At 38.4% G+C, this 23,066-nt stretch overlaps 2 protein-coding genes and 1 pseudogene across 5 annotated transcripts in view; all 3 read left to right on the top strand.

Annotated features, from left to right (window-relative positions):
* The window catches only part of frmpd4 (FERM and PDZ domain containing 4), a 54,022-nt gene extending 41,801 nt beyond the window's left edge, over window positions 1-12,221 (top strand). For all 4 annotated transcript variants that reach the window (XM_008400422.2, XM_008400432.2, XM_008400440.2 and 1 more), the window contains 10 exons: window positions 372-503; window positions 1,845-1,964; window positions 2,174-2,310; window positions 2,527-2,653; window positions 3,356-3,445; window positions 3,540-3,722; window positions 3,836-3,959; window positions 4,052-5,023; window positions 6,654-7,814; window positions 10,515-12,221. In XM_008400422.2, coding sequence (XP_008398644.1) covers window positions 372-503; window positions 1,845-1,964; window positions 2,174-2,310; window positions 2,527-2,653; window positions 3,356-3,445; window positions 3,540-3,722; window positions 3,836-3,959; window positions 4,052-5,023; window positions 6,654-7,814; window positions 10,515-11,734 — 4,266 coding nt within the window. In that variant the 3' untranslated portion in view covers window positions 11,735-12,221. The remainder of the gene's footprint in view (window positions 1-371; window positions 504-1,844; window positions 1,965-2,173; window positions 2,311-2,526; window positions 2,654-3,355; window positions 3,446-3,539; window positions 3,723-3,835; window positions 3,960-4,051; window positions 5,024-6,653; window positions 7,815-10,514) is intronic.
* A 92-nt stretch (window positions 12,222-12,313) lies between these two features.
* On the top strand, window positions 12,314-20,252 carry tlr7 (toll-like receptor 7). Its single transcript, XM_008400502.2, has 2 exons — window positions 12,314-14,740; window positions 15,655-20,252. Exons 1-2 carry the CDS (start codon window positions 14,726-14,728, stop codon window positions 18,796-18,798), a joined length of 3,159 nt encoding a protein of 1,052 aa, XP_008398724.1. The 5' UTR covers window positions 12,314-14,725; the 3' UTR covers window positions 18,799-20,252.
* Window positions 20,253-20,840: 588 nt separating this feature from the next.
* LOC103459968 (toll-like receptor 8) lies at window positions 20,841-22,818 on the top strand (annotated as a pseudogene).
* The last annotated feature ends 248 nt before the right edge of the window (window positions 22,819-23,066 follow it).

Raw genomic sequence — 23,066 nt, 5'->3', positions numbered from 1 at the left:
CTTTCACACTGAAATGCTGTTATGTAATCTAAAAGCCTGTTGAGGTTTTACTTTATGAAGCGCAACCTTTCCTCTTCACCGTGGCATTCAAAGCCGTACYTCAAGTGAACTTATGATGCAATCAAAAAGCAGTTGCCATATAATTAATTGTGAAGGAGAGGCGAATGTAGCGATTTACATTTGCCCCTTGCATTTTTTTTTTTTTTTTTGGCAGGTGGAAGTCTAAATGTATGTTATAATTGTGATGCTTTTAAACATTCTAGGCTGTGAGAATGATTTCTGTGCATGACTGAGCTTAGCTGAGCACAAGGAAGCTGCTCAATCTGCACATTGTCTATGTCGTATTAACTGTGACATTGTCTATCTTGAAGGACGTCATCTTGACCTTGCAAGAAAAGCTATCCATTAAGTGCATTGAGCACTTCTCTTTAATGCTGGAGCAAAGAGCTGAAGGATCTGCCAGCAAACTCATGCTCCTGCATGAGCAGGAGATGCTAACTCAGGTGAGAACACAACCATGGATAGAAAGATAGAGCAGCTGTTCAGTTCACTTTGGACAAATTCACAAAAAAAAGTTATTAGTTTGTCCACTAAAAATAATTGTGATTTTATCTGCATGACCAGTTTTGTACACTTTTCTGTACATTATTTCAAAAGAAGACAGAAGATATTTAAGGGCATACAACGTGTAAAATCAAAAGTAACAGAAAGAAATTAAGCTGTCAAACCTTTCAGCCAAAGAGTGCTGAGGAAGTGTAAGGATGTTATGTAAAACCGACAAAACTTGAAGCAGACACCAACGGCTATACAAGAAAAAAAATTAAGCTGGTTTGACTGAAAGTTAAGATAAAAAATATGTCAAAAGACCCTGAGAATCTTCATGCAACAACCACAGCAGTTGCACTGATAGTTTGGCTGCTAATGCCACAGAGCGATTTGTCATTGTCATGGCGTAAACTTTGTTTCATCCTTGCCCCACAGCCTTGGGTATTCCTGCCTTGAAATCAAGATTGTTACAGCTTTTTTTAATTCTGGGGGGAAAAAATGTCTCAAGCAGAGTGTGTTTTGGTGAGGGAGGAGAAGTTCACATTTTAATCTTCATGAAAATGCTACACTTGTACTGCATAGAGGAGTGCCCAGTCAATCCGATTCAGAGTTGCTACACATATTAGAAAAGTTGTTTTGTCCCAAAAACGTATTTGAAACGCAATGAAAATGCCAGTTGTAATTTACTTATTTTTGATGCTTTTCTTGTTGCAAAATTTGATATTCAGGTTCATAGAAACCTTCTTGTTGATGGTGCTGGGTGGCTCAGTTGGTAAAGCGGGTGCACCATGTACAGAGGCTACAGTTCTCAACCCGGTTGTCACGGGTTTGGTTCCTGCTCCCGGGTCATTTACTGCATGTATTCCACTTCTTTCTCACCAAATGCTACTAGTTCTTTTTTTTTAAGAGGTCTCTGCAGGTTACATAAAATGTTGTAGGTAACTCATCTGTGAGGTAACGTGCACATTAATTTAATTCCAGTAGAAGAAATCAATATTTGTCCATATTTGCATATGTTATGACTGTCTTAACTTACCATAATTACTGTACTGCGGGAACACTGATATTTTAATCCATAATGCTGGAAAGCTAAACAATAATTGTCAAATAGTTCCTTAAATCCTAGTCTTTTAATTGAATAATGTATTTTCAATTTTCACTTCAGTTATTCAAAGTCATTACTTCTTCAGATAAAAAAAATAAATCACATTGGTATGTTTTTTAACCACAGAAAGGTTCAAGCACAAAAAACTTATAATAACTAACCTAACGCTTCTCATTTTGGGATCATGCTCCAGGTGACACAGAGGCCAGGCTCACACAAGATGAAGTGCTTCTTTCGGATCACTTTTGTCCCAAAGGATCCCGTGGACCTGCTAAGAAGAGATGCGGTAGCCTTTGAGTACCTCTACGTTCAGGTGAAAATGCAAGAGTCCACACACACAGAAATAGCTTTTAGAGCAGCAGTAGCTGTTGCTTATTTTACATTTGCAAAATGACAGCAGCCATGAGTCAGACTTCTCATTCTGCAAACACTCACTGTGTGTGCATGGTGTTGTTTTGGATTCCATGGATAGAAGTGAATAAAACTAGGTTTCCCGTTGCATCTCTCTGCGCCTCCTTTCAGAGCTGTAATGATGTGGTGTTGGAGAGATTCGGGTCAGAACTGAAATATGACACAGCTCTTCGCCTGGCTGCCCTGCAAATGTACATTCTGACCATCAATACCAAGCAGTCTCAGAAAGTTTCTCTGAAGTATATTGAGTAAGTAGATCAGGTTTCACGATGCACTGAGACAGTGGCACCTTTCTTTGTTTTTAGCAACTTGGTCTAGAAGGTACAACAATGCGGTGATGTTAATCATACTATGGCCTTACATCTCTGCCTCTGCTTTAATAGTCTGATAATTGTAACTTTAATCAAAGGACCCGCTTTGAGTGATAAAAATAATTTTTAATAGTGGCTTATCTGTATCCACAGGAAGGAGTGGGGTCTGGCATTATTCCTGCCACCTGCGGTGTTGTCTAGCATGAAAGAGAAGAATATCAAAAAAGCTCTCACCCACATCTTGAAAACTAACCAAAACCTGGTGCCTCCTGGCAAAAAGGTAAGGAGTTACTTATCCACTGTATTCTTTTTTATCTCTGTTTTATTTGCACATCTTACTCAAGGATACCACCTAGTGGAGAGTTAAGATCTATAGTACTGTGGAGGTATTGATAAACTTATGTTTTGCTACATTTATTACAAACACAAATTTCTGTGTATTTTACTGGGGTTTTGGGTGATAAACCAGCACAAATTGATGCATAATTGTGAAGTGGAAGTATAATAACACACATCAACTCACGGTTTTCATGCTTTTTTGCTTTAAAGCAAAGATAGGATCATGTTCTGCAGGAGAGTGAAGTCTAAAGTCTTTTGCAGCCTCTAACAGGTTTTTTTCCAGGACTGACCGTCCATAATCTCCATCCATCTTTCCCACCTGAAGAAAAATATCCTAAGATACCCAGGAGTACGTTTTCTAATGAGGTGGCTTTTTAGAAGAGTTTTAGAAAGGTAGCAGTGTAAAAGAGCCTGCATACATCATTCCACTTCCATTTACCTTTGTCCAAAATATAATTTGATCACGTTGCAGTGTGTGGTTATAAAGTAGCTAAACGTGAAAAAGTTCAAGAGGTATGATTACTTCGGCAAGGCAATGCTTAAATATGAGACGATGTTTTTTTTCATATTCTGCTTTACAACTTTTATTTACTTAGTTTAGTTTACATCTGACACTATGTCCCTCTGTTCATCACCTCTTCAGCTGACTGCACTGCAGGCAAAGGTGCATTATCTGAAGTATCTCAGTGATTTGAGACTTTATGGAGGGCGTGTTTTCAAATCCACTCTGGTGGTGAGTAAGCTCGTCTCGGTATCCCCCGYATGCATTCAGCTAGTATCACATCCTGTTTAGTTATATTTATGTGGCGTCTCTGTCCCGTTTACAGCAAGGCGAGAAGTATACAGAAGTGACTTTGCTGGTGGGGCCTAAATACGGCATCAGTCATGTGATAAACACAAAAACAAATCTGGTGGCGCTTCTGGCTGACTTCAGCCATGTTAACCGCATCGAGATGTATGCTGAAGATGACAACAGGGTTAGAGTGGAACTGCATGTTCTGGATGTGAAGGTTAATACAAAATTTCTAAAGAAAAATGATGTATTATTAAAGTCTTTTTGTATAACTTTGACTGTTATTTATTTGATCGGACTGTCTCATCGTATTGTTTTCTTCTCTTACAGCCCATCACTCTGTTAATGGAATCTGTTGATGCAATGAATCTGGCCTGTTTGACTGCTGGCTACTACAGATTACTCGTAGATTCTCGGCGCTCCATCTTCAACGTGGCCAAAAACACGGAAACAAGTAGGGAAACAATGTGATTCGAAATAGCTATCCGTGACTCAGCAGGATGTGTTCAAAAATATTCATTCAGACTCTCGGTTCCTTTTTCACAGGCCATGCGGCTAAACCGAAACCAAACTACCAGGCAATCGAGTGTGCTTACAGTATACCTCACAAAGGGTGTGAGGACAGAAATAACCAGAGGTGCAGCCAAGATTACTTAGACCAGCAGTGTGAATACCTTGACCACAGTAGATGTGAAGTCCAGCCTGTGTACGTGACAGAGATTCACCAGCCTCAGCACTCTGTTCACAGGGCAGAGAGAGCGGAGTGCTGCAGAGTTTCTTGCTCCCAGACTTATCTCAATATACCAAGACCTAAGCCGCCAGATTCATCCAGAAATGCAAAGGTTTCCTTCATATTTGGGGAACCCCCTCTGGACAGCGTGAACCCCCAAAACCTGGGTTACCAGAGACTGATGGACGAAGGCCCAGAGATTGCAGATAATTACAGCCACATGTACAGGCGCCTTGAGGAGGATTATAAGATGATGGATGTCATAGAGGAGGGTTATCCATACTCTACCAAAATCTTTGGTCCCACAGAGTGCATCGAGGAGCCCCTGCTGCATGACATCTGCTACGCGGAGACAACAGATGACGCAGAAGACGAGGATGACATCAGCTGTGAGGAAGATTTGGTGATGAGTGACATTGATAAGCCCACATTGCTGACACTCTCAGGGTCCAGTGATGACATCATTGACTTGACCTCCCTCCCTCCGCCTCCAGAGGTTAATGATGAGGAGGACAACGATGTACTTCTGCACTCCCTCAACATGGCCATTGCTGCTCCTCCTCCTGGTTTCAGGGACAGTTCTGACGAAGATGAACAGCAGGGGGCTGGGCCTCGGGCCCAGGAGGCCTGCAATGATATCCCCATCTCTCTAATAGACTCTGTCCCCACACACCGAGCGGAGGGTCCTGAGGAGCCTCTGGACGATGCAGTGGTGTCCACCCTGCAGGCACTCGAAGCCCTGGCTGCTTCCGAAGAACAGAGTCCTGCACAGTCCGAGAGCAGCACAGGTTCTCCTTATACTATTGTAACATTCATCCACTAACATTATACTCACTTGATCCATTCATTTTTGATTTGCTCTTATTTTTTTGTCTCATTTTTTAATAAACCCCATTGTGTTCAATGTTTCCATTTATGAGTAGTTTTTTCATTCGTTTGAGACATTTGTACTCATTGTGTTATTCATGTTATTTTTGAGATTGTTTTTTTTTTGTTTTTTTCCACAAAATGCATTATGGTATGCTTCTAACATGCTCAGAAAATGATATTCCTAAATAGCTTTGAACAGATGTGACCAAGCCCTGGGTTCCCTTTTATTTTTTAAGAACAAACCTCAGGAGTGCTAATAATTTTTGCAGCTGTTGCTATTGGTTAAACTATTTACGCAAGACAATATGAGCAATATGAGTTTCACATCTTTCCATAATGTTTGGTTTTGTTAAGATCAGAAATCTTTTTATTACAGGCTCCTTTAAGAATGAGATTTTTCTTCTTCAAATAGACACTTTTAGGTGTATGTTTTGATGCTGATACATTATGGATAAGCAACAAACTTGAGTTCTTTGAAAGTAGGAAATAAGAGTTACTGCTCCAGAATGCTCCGATCATCTTTTTTTATTTCATGCCTTGCATTAGTGTGTAGGCTAATTTATTTGAGAAGTTACAGCTCCATGACAAAACTGAATCTCTTCCATCTGGTATGTCCAAGTTTTACTTAACTTGTCTTCTTCACCGTCAGTTTTCAAGAGTACCATGGTTTTATATTTGTGGCCCAAAATTAGGTTAAACTTGAGCTATTTCCACAAAGCCAACCTTTAAGAAAAAGAGACATGCTGATTACTTGAAGATACACCTTGCACTATTAATTTTATTGATTTTAGAGGGTTTGGAGATGGAATAGAAGAGAATAAATAGAATAGAATAAATAGAATATGATTAGCTATATCATCAGTAAAAACAGTGATATCAAATTACTGAATCCTTCATGATATATATATTTTTTCCTGACTTGTCTAAATTACATCAATAATTTTGTCTTTTAGAAATTTCTCTTGAAATGTCTTTCCATCCATCCACCCACCCATCCATTCATCCACTCATTCATTCATTCATTCATTCACCCACCCACCCATTCACCCATCCATCCAATGTTATTCAGGTTTTGTGAAACTACAAATCCCAATCCAGTAAAGAGCACATTACACAGACAAAGCATGAGGTTATGAAAAACAATTTCTATGCTTTTTACCTTGTCACACAACTGATTTAAATCTACAGCTGCCTTCAGTTTCAATGATCTAAGAAAACATGATGTCATAGGAAAATAATGTCAAGACATTCTCTCACTACACAGACGTGATGTTCCATAAAGTGTTTTTCAGTATCCCAGCATACAGGAGGATTTTATAAATTTTAAACATAATTGGGCATTGTCAGTAAGATCTAATGTTGTCAGTAAGTTTTTTTTTTCATTATTTCCAAATTGATTTACATCTATTACTGTGTTTGGATCCCTTTTTTACATTAATTTATGTTATTGTTTCTACAAAATATAGCTGATTTATTCCTTGATATGAGCCATTTGCTTAAGAAGAAATCTTTAATAACGTATTCTTCTTTTGTATGTGTGGTACGCAGGTGTACAAATATCACGAGCATTTAGCCCAGAGTCTTCCGACTCTGGCAATGAGACGAACTCCTCTGAGATGACCGAGAGTTCAGAGTTAGCCGCTGCTCAGAGGCATTCAGAAAACCACCTGAGGATGCATGTAGCCATGACAGAAGGATGCCGTGCCATGAATGAAGAAAAGGCAGAGGTTTGCACGACTCGTGATGAGAATCCGGAGGAAGCTAATTCCTCGGCCGTTACCTCCTCTCAGATTTTCCACTCAGATGGCGGTGAGATGGAACCAGATACTATGGAAATCAAATCAGTCAGTGAATTCTTCACCAAGATGCACATGGGCTCCCTAATGAGCAGACAGAGAGGGAAACAGAGGGAGGCGGAGAGCAGTATCCAAGGAGATAGATGCAGTTCCTCTGAAAAATCTAACTCGACTTCTCTAGATTCCGCTAAGGACGAGCCCCCTCATCTTGTAGGGAAGTACAACGCTTTCACCGTAAGAGATTCCTATTACATGAATCAACTTGATCTAGGGAGAACTCACTGCAAAGACAGGCATCAAAAATGGCAGCAGAGAGCACCGGGAAGCAAAATGGCAGAGAATCTTGCACCAGAATGTGCAAGTGACTCACAGGCTTCCCACGCAGATAGGCTGACAGCAAAGGGAGAGAACCAGGAGTCAGACGAAAGAAACCACCAGTTAAATGCCCATCTCATCTCCCCATCCAAAGGGCCCTTCCCCGCTGAGAGTGATGCTACTTCACAGGACAATAAGAAACAGATCAAGCTTTCGCAGTCAGAGCAGGATGTCACACGGATGTATGAATACCATGTCAGCAAGCGCATGTCATCGATACAAAGTGAAGGCGTTCATTCTCTGCAGAGCTCACAGTGCTCGTCAATAGATGCGGGTTGTAGCACCGGCAGCAGCAGTTGTGTCACTCCAATGGACTCTCCCCTTTGTGCCACAGACAGTATGCATGTGCTATCAGAGTCTTCGCTAAAGGGGATGAGCTATGCAGCTGGGGCTGAGGAGAAGGCCTACGGACCCACAGTGCAGGGGAAAGCAGGGCACACAATGGACCCCACCCTGATGAGAAAAATCCATGCAGCGACCAGTGCTGAGCCAGGGTTTGGGAGCAGTCACAAAATGCCCAAGATAAAAGAAACCACAGGTAAGACAAAAACACTAGGGGACATCTCTACTTTGTTTCTGTAGAAAAACATAATTAAAGGAAATAAAACACATTCACCAAGCATTCCATTCTCACACTGGTATCAAACGTTTTGGGTTTTTTTTCTATTAAATACTGGCCTTGGCATTTAGATTAAATATTATCTTTGCTTTTTGAAAAAAGTTACCAGCAGTTTGTTTTTTTCAGAAACTATTCAGGAGATATTATCCTAACCTGTTGTGGAAGGCTTTCTGAGGATCTACATTTTCTTTTACTTGAGGAACATTTGAAAGGCCAAGAGAGAGCAGAAACCATATATTCTGGCCTTACTGAGCCAGAATATATGGCTCGTTTTAACGAATATAATTTGTTCGTTAAAACAAATTATATCTACTCAACAGTGTCCAAAAAATAATCTATGATCTATCTATAATCTATCTATAATCGTGCAGCCTCAACGATTGGAAGCTATTTGACAGCATTATACCTACACATTGTTACATTTATATGGCTTATAAACAAACAAATACATAGCATTAAATTTCCTATTTATCCACATCTGAAACTGTACCACACCAAATATATTATCCATCTCCACCATGAACTTTCTAGACAGGAAAGAGGTTAGAAATACAGTATTTACTGCATACACCTTTACAATATTTGCATAAATATCATGAAAATGTTGCAATAATTAATTAACACTTTTACTTAATCTCATGATACAGTATGCAGATGATGTCTGCTATGATGAAGTTTGACACATGCTTGAAGTAAATAAAATGGAAATCGATTTGGTCTTATTTTCTGATTTAATAAGCTAATAAGACTCCAACCGCTTAGAATTGTAGGCTACATAAATTATAATGGTTTAGTTTTGGCAATTTGTTGCACAAAGGATGTACTAGTGTAAAGCTCTTTTTTTACAGGGGTGCCTAAAGTCGGTCCTCGAGGGCCAGCATCCTGTATCTTATAGTTCTCTCCGTAGTGGTAGTAACAACCTTTTCATCATGTCAATGTTCTTCTTAGGCCTTCTAACGAGACATTATTTGATCCAGGTGTGTTAAACCAGGGAGATAACTAAAACACGTAGGATGCCGGCCCTCGAGAACCAACTTTGGGCACCACTGTGCTACAACATCTTTAGGTGTAAAACTTGTGCCTCAGTTCATGTGACAACAAACGTGTGAACAACAAACGTGTGACATGAAACTATGCGAGAAGTGCAGACTGCCTGAGTGCATAAAACTTGAGAACCCCACCTAAATGTTTATTGCTAGTTTGAAATTGCTCTTACTTGCATGTTTCAATTATGTCTCAGAAAAGAGTACCTTGTTTTTTTTTTGTTTGTTTCTTGAAGGAAAAATGTCTTATGTTGATTATAATTGGTGAAAATGAGAAAATGTACTCTTACCAGCCACTTTACTGGTGTTAGGGTTAACAAATATCTGCCTTTAGAACTGACTTATTTTTGCAATTTTGCTCTGCGATTAATTTGCACATTTCGGACCAAAACAAGTTCATTTCTGGAACACAGAACTGCATCATACTTCTCCTTCTTGAGCAGTATGATGTTTGGACATTTCCATGATATAGTATCTCTACATGTTTAACAAATAAAAGCAGTTCATTGTCAAGCATCTGGAAAATGTTCCCAGTGATGAACCAGACTTGTGCAGACTTACAGCTCTCTCCTTTATATTGTTGATTTATTTTGAATTTGTCATTAGATTAATCAAGAAACCAGAGCCATGACTTCATAACCTGAGCTCACTCCCTCATTGTTTAAAGAGATAGCGCTCATTTGTTGTGTAAACTTCTTATTTTTAAGGCATTAATAATTAAAAGAAGGAGAACAACCACTGGTTCTTTCCATGTTTTTGACAAATTTTCTGTTGTTGTTGGCAAACCATTGAGCATGTGTATCTACGAAAAGTGGCTGGTGAGTGTATGTTGTTTTGATAAGCAAGCCGATAGCCTTGCCTCTTGCATAAGAATGATAGTGCATGCTTACTTTATATTCTGTCTACAATAATCTAGTCATGTACCGTATTTTCCGCACTATAAGGCGCACCTAAAAACCTTCAATTTCCTCAAAAGCCGTCAGTGCGCCTTATAATCCGGTGCGCCTTATATATGGACCAATATTGAGCCACAACMKGTCTAGCAACTACGGTAAGCAGCCGCCGACTTCATTTTCCCCCGTAGAAGAAGAAGTGCGCGGTGCATGCTGGGATAGTTGTCAGAACGCCGGTTTGTTAATACAGTTTGATGATACATTTAAAGCCAGGGGGGGAGGGGCAGGGGAAAAGAGACGGAGACTGCGGCGGCAGCGTGTCGGTTGGTCTGTGTTACCCAGAAAGCAGTTGGGCACAATATTGCAACACCAACACCGTGAGTGAAACAATGACTGGGGAAGCCTATTATATAAAGTACTATAGAGTATAGAATATAGAGTACAGAACAAATTGGCAACCCAACCTGAAGCGTCTATTCTATGTGCCTTATAATGCGTTGCGCCTTATATATGAAAAAAGTTTTAAAATAGGCCATTCATTGAAGGTGTGCCTTATAATCCGGTGTATAATCCTTATAGTGCGGAAAATACGGTACATTAAAAAATAATAATAAAAGAAATACTTGATTGTTGCAGGGAGATACTTAACAGTTCTTTCTGTTTTCCTAATACCCCTAGTGTAGCTTGCACACAGCTGAAGAAGGCTGGGAAAGACTCATCTTTATCTCTCTGTAACGAGACCAGTACCACCTCCACCATCATATCACCTTCATCATTACGAAGTAGCACGACGTCTAGTGAGGTAACACTGGCCAGCCCTGAGCCTGACCTGTCTTCATGTGACCCAACAAGAAGCCTCAGGAAGCCGCACAGGGTTCTGATGCTCAGAAGGAGCTGGAGCACCTTAATGCCAGGTTCCAGAAGCATAGAAGCACTTAAGGAAAGGACAAAAGCCACGCTCACTGGAAAGACTGTAGGTCAGAATTTGCAGTCCCAAGATTCCCCAAAAGTGAAGAGTGCATTCTCTGCCAAAACCCTACCCAAAAGCTTGTCCCAGGGTTCAGTCAGCTCTGATTCTGCAGAGAGAAGGCCGCTATTCGGAGTCTTACTGCTGCCGTCAGAGTCAATAGCTCCAAGGCCAGATGGAACATGGAGGTGTCACGGGCCATTTAGTCACTGCTTCCTCAGGAGAAAGCCAATTACTCAAGGTAGTTATGAAGATACAGAGATGTCTTCACAAGTTCTGCTCTCTAGTAGCCCGACTTCATCTAGTCGCAAGGGGAACACTGTCCAGAAAGCAGGCCACAAGGCTGAACGGACTGATACGTCTATGACCGAGATGAGTCTCAACGACAGACTCGCTCATGTACACTCAATGAAGGGAAAAACGTACAGCCTTCATACAGGGTTTGCACTTGCACGGAAGGATGCCTTAGAGATGATTAGCGTGTTGCACTGCAGTGTCAGACACAGGCCCAGTGGTGACATACCTGAGATGGGTGAGACCGACATGGAGACGCTGTCCCAGCTTCTGCTGCTGCAGGCCAAAGTGCTGAACAGTGCCTGCAGTCAGATGTCCACGGAGTACAGCAGCCCGGAGGAGCTACTGCTCACCCTGACGCACAGCTTCCACACATTGTGCTGCTTAGCGCAAGCCTGCATGTCTCTGGCGGAGGTCCTGAGCACCGAAAGCGAACGCAGGGAGGTGGTGGCCAAGGTGGACGAGGTCATCATGAACTACGTGTGTCTGCTAAAAGCTGCTGAGGGAGCCGCGGGAGGCTCTCCCGGTGACCAAAGTGTGAACGCATTGTTACATTACTCCGCCACCATGTCTGTTGTTATAAACACGCTAACTATCTCACTAAATTCACTGCTCAACAAAAAAGCTGTTGCTGTGTTCTGATTGTTGATTTTTAAGCCATACATAAGAGACGTGGGTTTACCAACCAATGTGAACTGCTGTGAATAAAATCCTGCCTTGTGTATACACTATTTTAATATCTAAAGAAAAAAATATTGAATTATATCAAATAAAGTTTTAAAGAGATTATATCCAGACCCCAATGAAGAGAACAATTACCCTTCCCTCGAGTATATTCTAAAATTTGACATAAGGATTATTTTAAGGATTTATTGATTTCATTAGATTAAGATGTAAATTATAACAACCTGAAAAGCACCTTCTTTTTAATTGTATAAATATGTATTGTGTTGGAGAAATGCTTACACTATATTTAGACAATTCATTGCACAGGACAAGATAATTACACAGTTAAAGAAATACATAGAATTTTATTTGCCGACTCACTTGATTTATTGACTATTTTACACATGAATACTGAGTACTTTCCTGTATTTTTCTCAACATCATTAAAAAGAATTTAAACTTTTAAAAGCCTTCTCTCATATAATTATAGTTTATTTATGTTGTACACCACATGCTGTCCTTTTTTGTCTGACTACATTTTTCCTTAAGGCAGTCATTTCTGACATTTCTTGCAGTTATTCGCCTTTCATTATTCAGTGAAACCTGAATGATGAAACCTTGTATTTCAAACTCTCAATGAGGAAAGGTTTTTTAAACCCTAAGTTTAGAAACCCAGTTCAATAATTCACGATTTTTGAATTTGTTCAAGTCTGAGTGGTGGTAAAGCATTTGCATTAATAATGATCATGTTCTGTTTGAATTTGCATGAGTCTGTTGAAGAGAGAAATGCATGAGAATGGAGAAATAGGTAAACAAGTCGACAGCCATGGTCATAGTTTTGGAAGATTCAGAACTATGTTATTTAAGTAACTATGTTAAGTAACAATAACATAAATATATGTCAGCCGTAACTATCTTTTTTGTCTGGCAGTTGTGGCTCATGTTTTGAATTGAGGCTGAATGGTTTAGTATTGTTGCCCTGTGATGGACTGGTGAGTCCTCCTCCTTGCTGGTTGACTGATTTAGATAGGCGTAAGGCTCCCTCGCAACCCTGTAAAGATAAATGTGTTAGATAATGGATGGATGGGATGGATGGTTTATTAGCAGATATCTTAAATGCAGTAAATAACTCTGAATTTATTTTGTTAATTTGATGTTTGTTTGTTTTTTTCACTGAATTTTATGTTTTCTTCAGAAAGCCAGAATTTACACATCACTGTATATTGTATTTATTTTTTATAAACTAATTCAAATGATGTGATCAAATAATCACTCAGCTATTTAACCTTTTTTTTTACCAAATAGTTTTTTTTACACTTGAATAATTATTATGTCACTGTCATTTCAGTTATAGACAGCTACAATGCAGTAGCTTGAATGGGTGAATGACTGAATGTATTATGAAGCACTGTTAGAAAGAAAACAACTTTGTCTTTGAAGGAAATTTCAGACTTTCAATCTTGCATAAATGTTCTGTGAGATTTTCTAGTTCTAGATTTTAACAATAATATATTTATAATGCATGTAAATATGAAAGCGCTACAAAATGACAAAAGCATTAAGCAATGTAAAAACAATAATATCGATCAAAAGATCCACACTGACGTCAACAATCTTTGCAGTCTCAAGAGCATTTTTTTCCTATCCTTCAATTAAATAATTTTTGTCTTCATTCATAAATGACTCTTTTGAACTCTTATCCACTAAGCTTAGACTTAATACGATTTATTGAAGTATGCAGTTTCCCCTAGATTCAGACTCTGGCATCAATATGGATTTATACAAGATGAAGACACAACCAATATATAACTTTTTACACTGAAACATTAAATCTGACTGCAATAGCAAATCTAAAGTTGTAAGTTTAGCATGGCTCAAGAAGCTGGAGATTTCTACTCTGAGATGGGGTGACAAGTTTTGACCCCAGGCAAGTCATAACCTGAACAAGTCATTCGATGAGATATTTTAAAACAGAAGGTACCAAAACTTTCAAAATAAAATCTTTATTTTGAAAGCTTTGAGTTAGTGGTGATGTTGGAGTTTATGATTACAGGCTTAGAAGAAGTCCCAATAAGTTTTCTATAATGGGCCTAATTCAGGAGAATGTTTGACGTACACAAATTGAAACGTAATGGGAAAGAAATTTATGCTATGATTTTGTTTCCTGCAAAATAGTAAAATATTTTAACTGCTGTATTTATTTTAAAAATACAATGCTACATGTATTCCTATCTACAATAATCAGAATATATTTGAAAGCAATGTATCTTTCTAACATTGGATTTGGCCATCTTATCAGATGCAGAAAAAGAATTAGCCCAAAATCTATTAAATAAATAAATGAAAATGTCTGTCCATATATGTTTAACCACCGATTGTGAATTCTATGATAGTAAACAGTGAGATTTTTCAGTTTTTTTCCAGTGGCTGAAGGAACTAACATGTACACTATGTGAACATGTGAGGGTGTAGGCCGTTCAGCCATGAAGCCACAAATGAGCCACAGATGGCTGAAAAAAGATTCTGCGCAACATTTACTATGTAAATTTTCAAACCCAAATCCTATCAATTTCACTTTCCCCCCCATCAACTTTCAGAGAAATGAAACCATTTAGTTATTTAACTGTGTAGTTGGACATTTTCTCCACACTATATTTTGTAGTTGGGAGAAAATGTCATAAACTTTGCCTCTATATTACCACTAAATGAAATCCTCTCACTCAGCATATGCCTACAAAACAAAGACAAACAAAGTCACCACAATAAAAAATATACAAGAATAACAATTTTGACGTGAGGTTTAAAACAATAGGGAAGTGATGCTGTCCAATTATACACACAATAGGTTTACATAGCCACCTGTTACTTTCATGTTATTACTATAGTGCTGATTGCAGTCCACCTCTTTCAGCATTCTTCTTGTGTTGACAGCAGCAGCAAGCCACACTTGTATACTCCTACAAAAATATGTTTCTCCACCTGGTAAGTGAGACATACGTCACTTCTTATATATACATGATGCATTAGAATTTCATTAAAATTGTTATTTGAGTAATTTAACACAAAGTGACATATTTTAAGCATTTCTTTCAGTTAATGTTGATTACTATGGCTTACAGCTGGTAACATCAAATTCGTATAAAACTAGACGTTTTACACACAATCATGTAGAACCCAGTTGACTTAACTTCTAGGTAAAACAATTTATTTTCTAAAGAAGTTGACTTGTCAAACAGCTATGTATCCAAGAATATTTACAGAAAGGTGAGTGGAAGGAAAAATTGTGTTAGAAAAAGATTCAAAAGCAATAAGTGTAACTGCAGCCTTGAAGGGATTGTGAAGAAAAAACTAAGAGTCTAGAGGAGTTTGTCAAGTCATGTAGTGCGGCTGGATTAAGTGTTATAGTGGAAGACGAGACACTTAAGAACCAACAAAGCAACAAAATAAAGGTGGCTAATAAAGCAGCCTGGGCTTTGAGAACACCTCAGGCTGAAAGCATCATGCAGCATTTATGTCATGCAGGAGCCCTAAATAGGTTTACTGTGCATATGCTGTGCAGTACATGGATGGACTTCTCGGCAGACTATTATTTTATTGGTCGTTCCTAATCTTTTGTGAGTGACTATATTTTTGGCTGTTTTTGGCTCAGCTGTAATCTGTCATCTAAAATTACAGAAACAAATGACTGAAATATGTCATAATCTACATAGCAAACTATGAGCTTAACTATTAAGTTTTCAATGAAAATGTAAACCACTAAATACAAAATGTTGAAAATGTAACATTTGTGTTTTACTGCATTGTAAAGTAGAATATGTTAAATTGGACTTATTTGAAATAGTCATGTATATTTAGCACTGTGCATGTTTTTCATAAAGTCACCTGTTTTTGTGCAGATGTGTGGGGCCCTGCTGGGCCTGGGTTTTTGCATTCAAACAACAAGTGCCATCTCCTACCCAAAAACTCTGCCATGCGATGTTAGCAAGGACAAAAATGGGACTGCGGTGAAAGTGGACTGCACTGAAAGAAGCCTCAAGTTTGTCCCCAAAGCCATCCCAGCAGAGACTACCAATCTGACTCTGACCATCAACCATATTCCAAATTTGAACTCAACCTCCTTTCGTGGTCTGGACAACCTCACAGAGATTGACATGAGGTGCAACTGCGTACCCATCAAAATTGGCCCGAAGGACAACATGTGCACAAAAAGTGTGACAATTGCGGAGGATACATTTACTGCACTAAGGAATCTACGGGCACTGTATCTAGATGGGAATCAGCTTGATAGCATTCCTAAAGGCTTACCTTCAAACCTTGTCCTTCTGAGTTTAGAAGTGAATCATATTTTTTATCTTTCTAAGAAAAATCTTTCCGAAATCCAAAATGTTCAGGTGCTCTACCTGGGACAAAACTGCTATTATCGCAACCCCTGTAATGTTTCCTATGGCATAGAAGATGGTGCATTCTTACAATTGGAAAACCTAACATTGCTGTCCCTTAAGTCAAACAACTTATCCTTTATTCCCTATAGGTTGCCTGTAAGTTTAAGAGAGCTGTATCTATACAATAACAACATCCAAGAGGTCTCTGATGAGGATTTCAAAAACTTAACAAACCTTGAGATATTAGATATTAGTGGAAATTGCCCTCGATGCTACAATGCCCCTTTCCCATGCACCCCATGCCCAAATAACGCACCCCTAAAAATAAGTAAGGGAGCTTTTAAAATGTTGACAAAACTAAAAACGTTACGTTTGCACAGTAATTCCCTGACATGTATTTTACCTGAATGGTTCACTAGCATGAAGGATCTGAGAGTGCTTGATCTCTCATCAAACTTTTTAGCCAGAGATATTGGGTCCACAGACTTTCCTAAGTTTCTTGGCAAGCTAGAAGAACTGGACTTGTCTTTTAACTATGAGCTCCAGAGGTATCCTCAAACTCTTAGATTGAACTCCAGTTTCTCCTCCCTCATGTCTCTTGAAATTCTCAGACTAAAGGGCTATGTGTTTCAGCAACTAAAGCCAGAAAGCATTGCTCCCCTAAAACGTCTTCCAAATCTGACAGTTCTAGACCTCGGCACAAACTTTATCAAAATGGCAAACCTCAGCATTTTAATGGAGTTAAAAAGCTTTCATATAATCAGTTTGTCTGACAATAAAATATCATCTCCCTCTGATGCTCAAAATGCGTTTGGTTTCAACGGGGGAGAGCCTATGCTGTGGTCCCCCATGTCAGCAGCTGATCAGTTCCAGAACAAGGAAGTGAGAGAGATTCATTACTTCAGATATGATGAATATGCTCGCAGCTGCAAATACAAAGATAAGGAACTTGGAATCGTTACATTATTTGTCAAGAAGGAATGCAGCGACTTTGGCAAAACCTTGGATGTGAGCAGAAACAACATATTTTTCTTGCATTCTAGGTTTTTAAACCTGAAGGAGTTGAGATGTCTCAATCTTTCAGGAAACGCAATGAGCCAAAGCCTGAACGGATCTGAGTTTAGCAATCTGACTAATTTACAGTACCTGGACTTCTCATCAAATCGCCTGGACCTGTTGTACTCAACTGCTTTTAAAGAGCTAAGCAATCTGGTCATCTTGGATATAAGTAAAAATAACCATTATTTTGAATCAGAGGGATTGACTCATATGCTTAATTTCACTAAGAATTTAAAAAAACTCAAGACACTGCTCATGAATCACAACAAGATTTCTACTTCCACCAACACAGAAATGGAAAGTGACTCTTTAGAGAAGTTGGAGTTCAGAGGCAACAGGTTGGATATGCTGTGGAGAGATGGGGACACGAGATATATCCACTATTTCAAAAAATTACGTAATCTGAGAATACTAGACATTTCTTCCAATAACCTTCGTTCAGTTCGAAGAGAAGTCTTCAGTGGTCTGCCAGACAACCTGACTGAGCTCCACATTAAAAAGAACAAACTGTACTTCTTTGCATGGGGGGAACTACAACTTCTGAGATCTCTGAAAGTCTTGGACCTCAGTGGAAATTACCTAACCTCTGTTCCAAGAGTACTGTCAAACTGTACCACATCACTTGAAAAACTTGTTTTACATGACAACAAAATCCTAAAACTCACACCAAATTTCCTCCAGGAACCTCTTAGTTTAAAATATCTAGATCTTAGCTTCAATCTTATAAAGCATATTGAGCAATCTAGCTTTCCAGATAATGTTGTTAAGCGGATGGACAAGTTGCTTCTGCACAAAAACAGTTTCCTTTGCACCTGTAATGCCTCTTGGTTCATCACTTGGCTAAACAAGACCACAGTGACCATCCCTCGACTAGGAATCGACGTTACCTGTGCTTCTCCAGGAGTGCAAAAAGGTAATCTTGTGGTTTCAGTGGACTTACAAGCCTGCCAGCACTCCTTCCTATCAATCATCCTCTACACTCTCATGACTTCACTCCTCCTTAGCTTCATTACTCTGTCCATCGCTAGTCACCTCTACCTGTGGGATGTCTGGTACATTTATCACTTCTGCAGGGCTAAACTCAAGGGCTACAGCCGCCTGTCTTCTCAAAGTGAGGTCTATGATGCCTTTGTGATGTTTGACAAAAATGATCCTGCTGTGTCAGAGTGGGTGATGAAGGAGATGTGTCATCATCTGGAGGAGCGGGGAGACCGCCGATTGACACTGTGTCTGGAGGAGCGAGACTGGGTCCCTGGTTGTCCCCTGATTGACAACCTCTCCCAGAGCATCCACAAGAGCAAGAGGACTGTGTTCATCCTCACCAAAAAATACATCCAGGGGGGTCATTTTAGGACAGCCTTCTATATGGCCCATCAAAGACTGATGGATGAAAAAAATGACGTCATAGTACTAATTTTTTTGGAAAAAGTATCTTGCAACTCAAAATATCTGCGCTTAAGAAAGCGACTGTACAAGCGGTCTGTGCTTGAGTGGCCCACAAACCCACAGGCACAACCATACTTCTGGTTTAGCCTCAGGAGTGTATTGGCTACTGAGAGCCACAAACAGTACAGCAATCTCTTTAAAGAGACACTCTGAAGGGGTGACAATATAGAGTTTGCAAAAAAATAAGACAATTTGTGTTTTATCAGTTATTTCTTCTCTGCAACAATGCTTCTTGGCAATAATTTTTAAAGTTATACAATTACAATTATAATCTCTGGCAATTCACAATGCCTTTCTGCTGTTGATTCTTGTTTGGTGTCATTTGTTGGATTGAACAATAGAAGTTTGAAGAAGCAAGAAATATCAGTAATAAAGTAATTTTTCCTTTAACAAATCGAGGTTTCAGGAATGCACTGGAAAGCTATTCACAGCTACAACAGCCTGGTATGTTGCCCTCATGCTGATCGCCAGCACTCTATTTTGGCATTCCTTTCTTCAACCAACCTTTCTTCAAGTCAGTAAAGGTGGTTGCACTGGACTCTCTGGTATGAAAAGCACATCCAAGCAACCTTGCATTTTCTTCATATTTATGACACCATGCATGAGAAAAAAAAAAAAAAAACTTTCCCACAGTAAGATACCAAGAAGCAATGTTGCTGCTAAACAACTTTTCTAGTTTTTTTTGTGATCATTTTAAATGTATACTGTCACACTTTTTTAGCATAATCTTAAAGCTTGTGCTATTTGGTTTCATTACTGGAAAAAGGAACAACAGCTTTATGCTAATACCACTAATTATTTTAAGATTGTCTTTATTTAATATGGTTGCAAACAAGAAAATGGCTAAGTACAGCTACTTCTGTAATTTGCATGTGGCTTTTCTAACACATGCAGTCTTTCTGGGCATACAATTCAGCTTACAGTTTTATTGCTTTTTCTTTTAATAGAGCAATACTGAAATACAGGGCAAGAAAAGGAAGTCAGTAGTTTTGGCTGGTGTTGTAAACGGATTGCTGCTTTGTCAGATCCCTTTTAGATCTGGAAGGCTTTAATGTCCTGGAATCAGTAGCTATGAATATTCTTTGAATAGCTGGGTTCAACCTAACCTGTACCATGGTGAGTTTTGCTACTACAATTTTCTTTGTATCTTCATATGTGAAAGAAACTAATTTTTTTGTCTCTTTAATTATGCTAGCCATTACTTTTATTTTAGGGTAATTCTTAGATTTAATCATTTGATGTGTTTTTGAACAGTTGTTTCATTATATATGTTAAAGTTGAGTTGAGTTAAAACTGCTTAAATCATACAACAATATACCCACTACTGTAAAATAATTTATTACAAGCTGTGCAAGCACATATTTATGTACTTCTTTACTTGGTTTAAACAAACAGCCAGTTGCTTTTGAAGGCTAGTTTTATATATATGTACATATATATGAACAAAATAGACATTGTCACAATATATCAAATAAACATAGTCTCAGACATAAAACTATGCTTATGTGAGCACAGCTCAGTGTGTGTACTTTGAACATCCAACCCTTAGAAGTATTGAGACATTCAAATGACAATTTATTGCATTCGTCAATATGCCATTAGGACAATGACAATAAACATTTAATTCTGACAAATGCATGTGTTTGTTTTTAATTGTGTTTAAAAGTAGCAACAGTCAAAATAAAGGATCTTTGTCATTTACATTGTTTTGATAAATTTATAATTTTGTCTATGCCAGGTCATATAATTTTTCCAATCTTCAAAACCCAAATAATGTAGATTTTGCCTAGTTATCATTTACTAAACAAAAATAAATTGAAATTGACTTGTGGAAAAATAGAGTGAACTTTACATTTTAAGTGAGGTATTATTTTCATTACCATGAATTAAAAACATACAAACAGCTGACATTTAAATGACATAATTAGTATAAATAAAATGTGTTCCTGTATGTAGAAATTGTCATGTCTCTGACAATATCATTTAAGATTAGACACTGTTTGATGTAAAGTACAACTCCAATAGTTCAAAAAGTAAAAACAAATAAATAATCTGTGCTTCAAATGCTCAAACCATTCTTATCTTTTAAGAGCTTTTAAATACACGTTTTCTTCCAAAACTAAATTACCAATGACATTCTAGGAACCAATCGTTTGTTCCTACAGGAGGCAGTGTAGTGTACGGGGAGTGTCATCATGCTTTTTACTTTCCCGGGTTAGGAAAATTTGACAACACATCACCAAAAATATAATTTCTTTTTTAAGTTAAATCTGACTTAACAGGTACATATATGTTTCTCAAAAGAGAACCTGAAGAAGCTTAAACATCTTCTCCTTTCATTTAACTTTTTACTCTATGAAGTTACTGAGAAGGCTGAATTTCTGCTATACCTCCCAAGGCTTGAACTGCTTGATTTTTTCTAAAACTATACTTTAAAAATTTATCCCAAAACCATTCATATTTCAACTGAGTTTTCAAATCTTCAGTCATTAAAAAAATTACATTTGGGGAATTTGATTTTTTGGAATGTTGGTTCAAACACACTTAAAGATACTAAAAACTTGAACTATATCTGCTTTGAATTTGGGGACTAAATTCATAGATTGTTCAGCTGCATTCAGAAACTTAACTTCTTAAAAGTTATCTGTCAGAAAACAGCCTGTATCCCACTCTGCAGAAACAGCTTTCAAATTCAGTAGGTAGATACATTCAGAGGTCAGACATCTCTATTTCTTCATACATAAAACCTCCTTCAAAACACTTGATCTTTGAGTTATCTCATAAGGAACAGTGCTTTAACTTGTTCATTTCACAAAAGCAATTTGAAGGTTATGGAGATATTGCGTGTCTGAATCTATCCAGCAATGGATTCTCTGCTGCACCAAATGGCACAGAGTTCTCATTACTGCCTAATTTGACCTACTTGGACCTGTCCTTCAATAAGATTGATCTGGCTTATGACAATGCCTTCCAGGAACTGAAGAMACTCGAAGTCCTAGACCTCAGTTTTAATGCCCACTACTTTAAATCTTTTGGAGTAACACATAATTTAAACTTCCTAAAACATGTGCTTGTCCTGAGAGTGCTGAATATGAGTCATAACTCAATTTCCACTTTAACAACAAAGCAGATGCACAGCAGATCKTTAGCAGAACTACAATTTACACATAACAAGCTTGGAACTCTTTGGAAAGTAGGTGAAGACTCATATAAGACTCTTTTTACCAACCTCACTAATTTGACAGTTTTGACTTTATTTTTACAGAAAAATTCATTTCAATGTACATGTGATTCTTTGGATTTCCTTGTATGGATTGGAAAACGAGAAATAAGGATTCCTAGATTAACAACTGAGGTGAGATGTGAAACACCATTAAAGGACAGGAACAAGCCACTTATATACTTTGACATTGATCAGTGTGTAAATGACGATATGGCGTTCAAGATGTACGTTCTTACAACATTCTTCCTTATTACCTTTATGTTTGTGGCAACAGTTGCTCACTTATTTTACTGGGATGCTTCTTATGTCTTGCACTACGTCATGGCTAGACTGAAGGGATACAGAGCCTTGTCCTCACAGGAAAATATTTATGACATCTTTGTGACTTATGACACCAAGGATCCACGTGTCTCTGAGTGGGTAATGATGAATCTGCGGGTGAAATTGGAAGAGGAGGGCGATAAACTTCTTCCTTTGTKCTTGGAGGAGAGAGACTGGCCTCTAGGAGTCCCTCTAGTGGATAACCTHACACAGAGCAKCCAAAACAGTCGCAAAACCCTGTTTGTCTTGACAGAGGGCTACGTTAAGACTGGGGTGTTCAGACTGGCAATGTATCTGGCCCACCAGAGACTGCTGGATGAAAATGTGGATGTGCTGATGCTTGAACCTGTCCTGCAACATTCTCACTTCCTGCGCCTCAGAAGGAGGTTTTTTGAGAAAAGTGTTGTGGAGTGGCCCAGAACTGCATCTGCTGAGCCCTGGTTCTGGAAAAACCTTAAAAATGTTTTAAGAGTGGATAAAACACTCTTAAAACAGTAAGACTTATACAAAGGTCTTAAGCACAAAGAAAGAAAGAAGACAAAACCGTTTGTGATAATCTAGTAAATATTAATGAGCAGTGATAGTTGTTGGACTTTGACAAATACGTTAGATGTTTTATTGTCAATCAATAAGGGGCTTCATGATTTCACAATTGTTTTTACCTTGCAGCTATAAGTTTCAAGTGGGGTTTTTTATTCATGCTTCCACAATTTTTATCATTGGTTTCATTTTGTGAAACACTTTTCAAAATGTAAAGGTATTGGCTTTAGTGTTTTCTATTTGTATCTCTGTAAAGTGCTTCATAATGTTTTGCCAAGTTTTACATCCCTTGACAACACATGATCCTCACTGTCATACCATCTTTCTTGTGTGGCTC

The sequence above is a fragment of the Poecilia reticulata genome, linkage group LG2 (assembly GCF_000633615.1).
Source record: "Poecilia reticulata strain Guanapo linkage group LG2, Guppy_female_1.0+MT, whole genome shotgun sequence".
Lineage (NCBI taxonomy): Eukaryota > Metazoa > Chordata > Actinopteri > Cyprinodontiformes > Poeciliidae > Poecilia > Poecilia reticulata.
The sequence above is the reverse complement of the archived record's forward strand: the minus strand, read 5'-3'. Positions and strand labels throughout refer to the sequence as shown.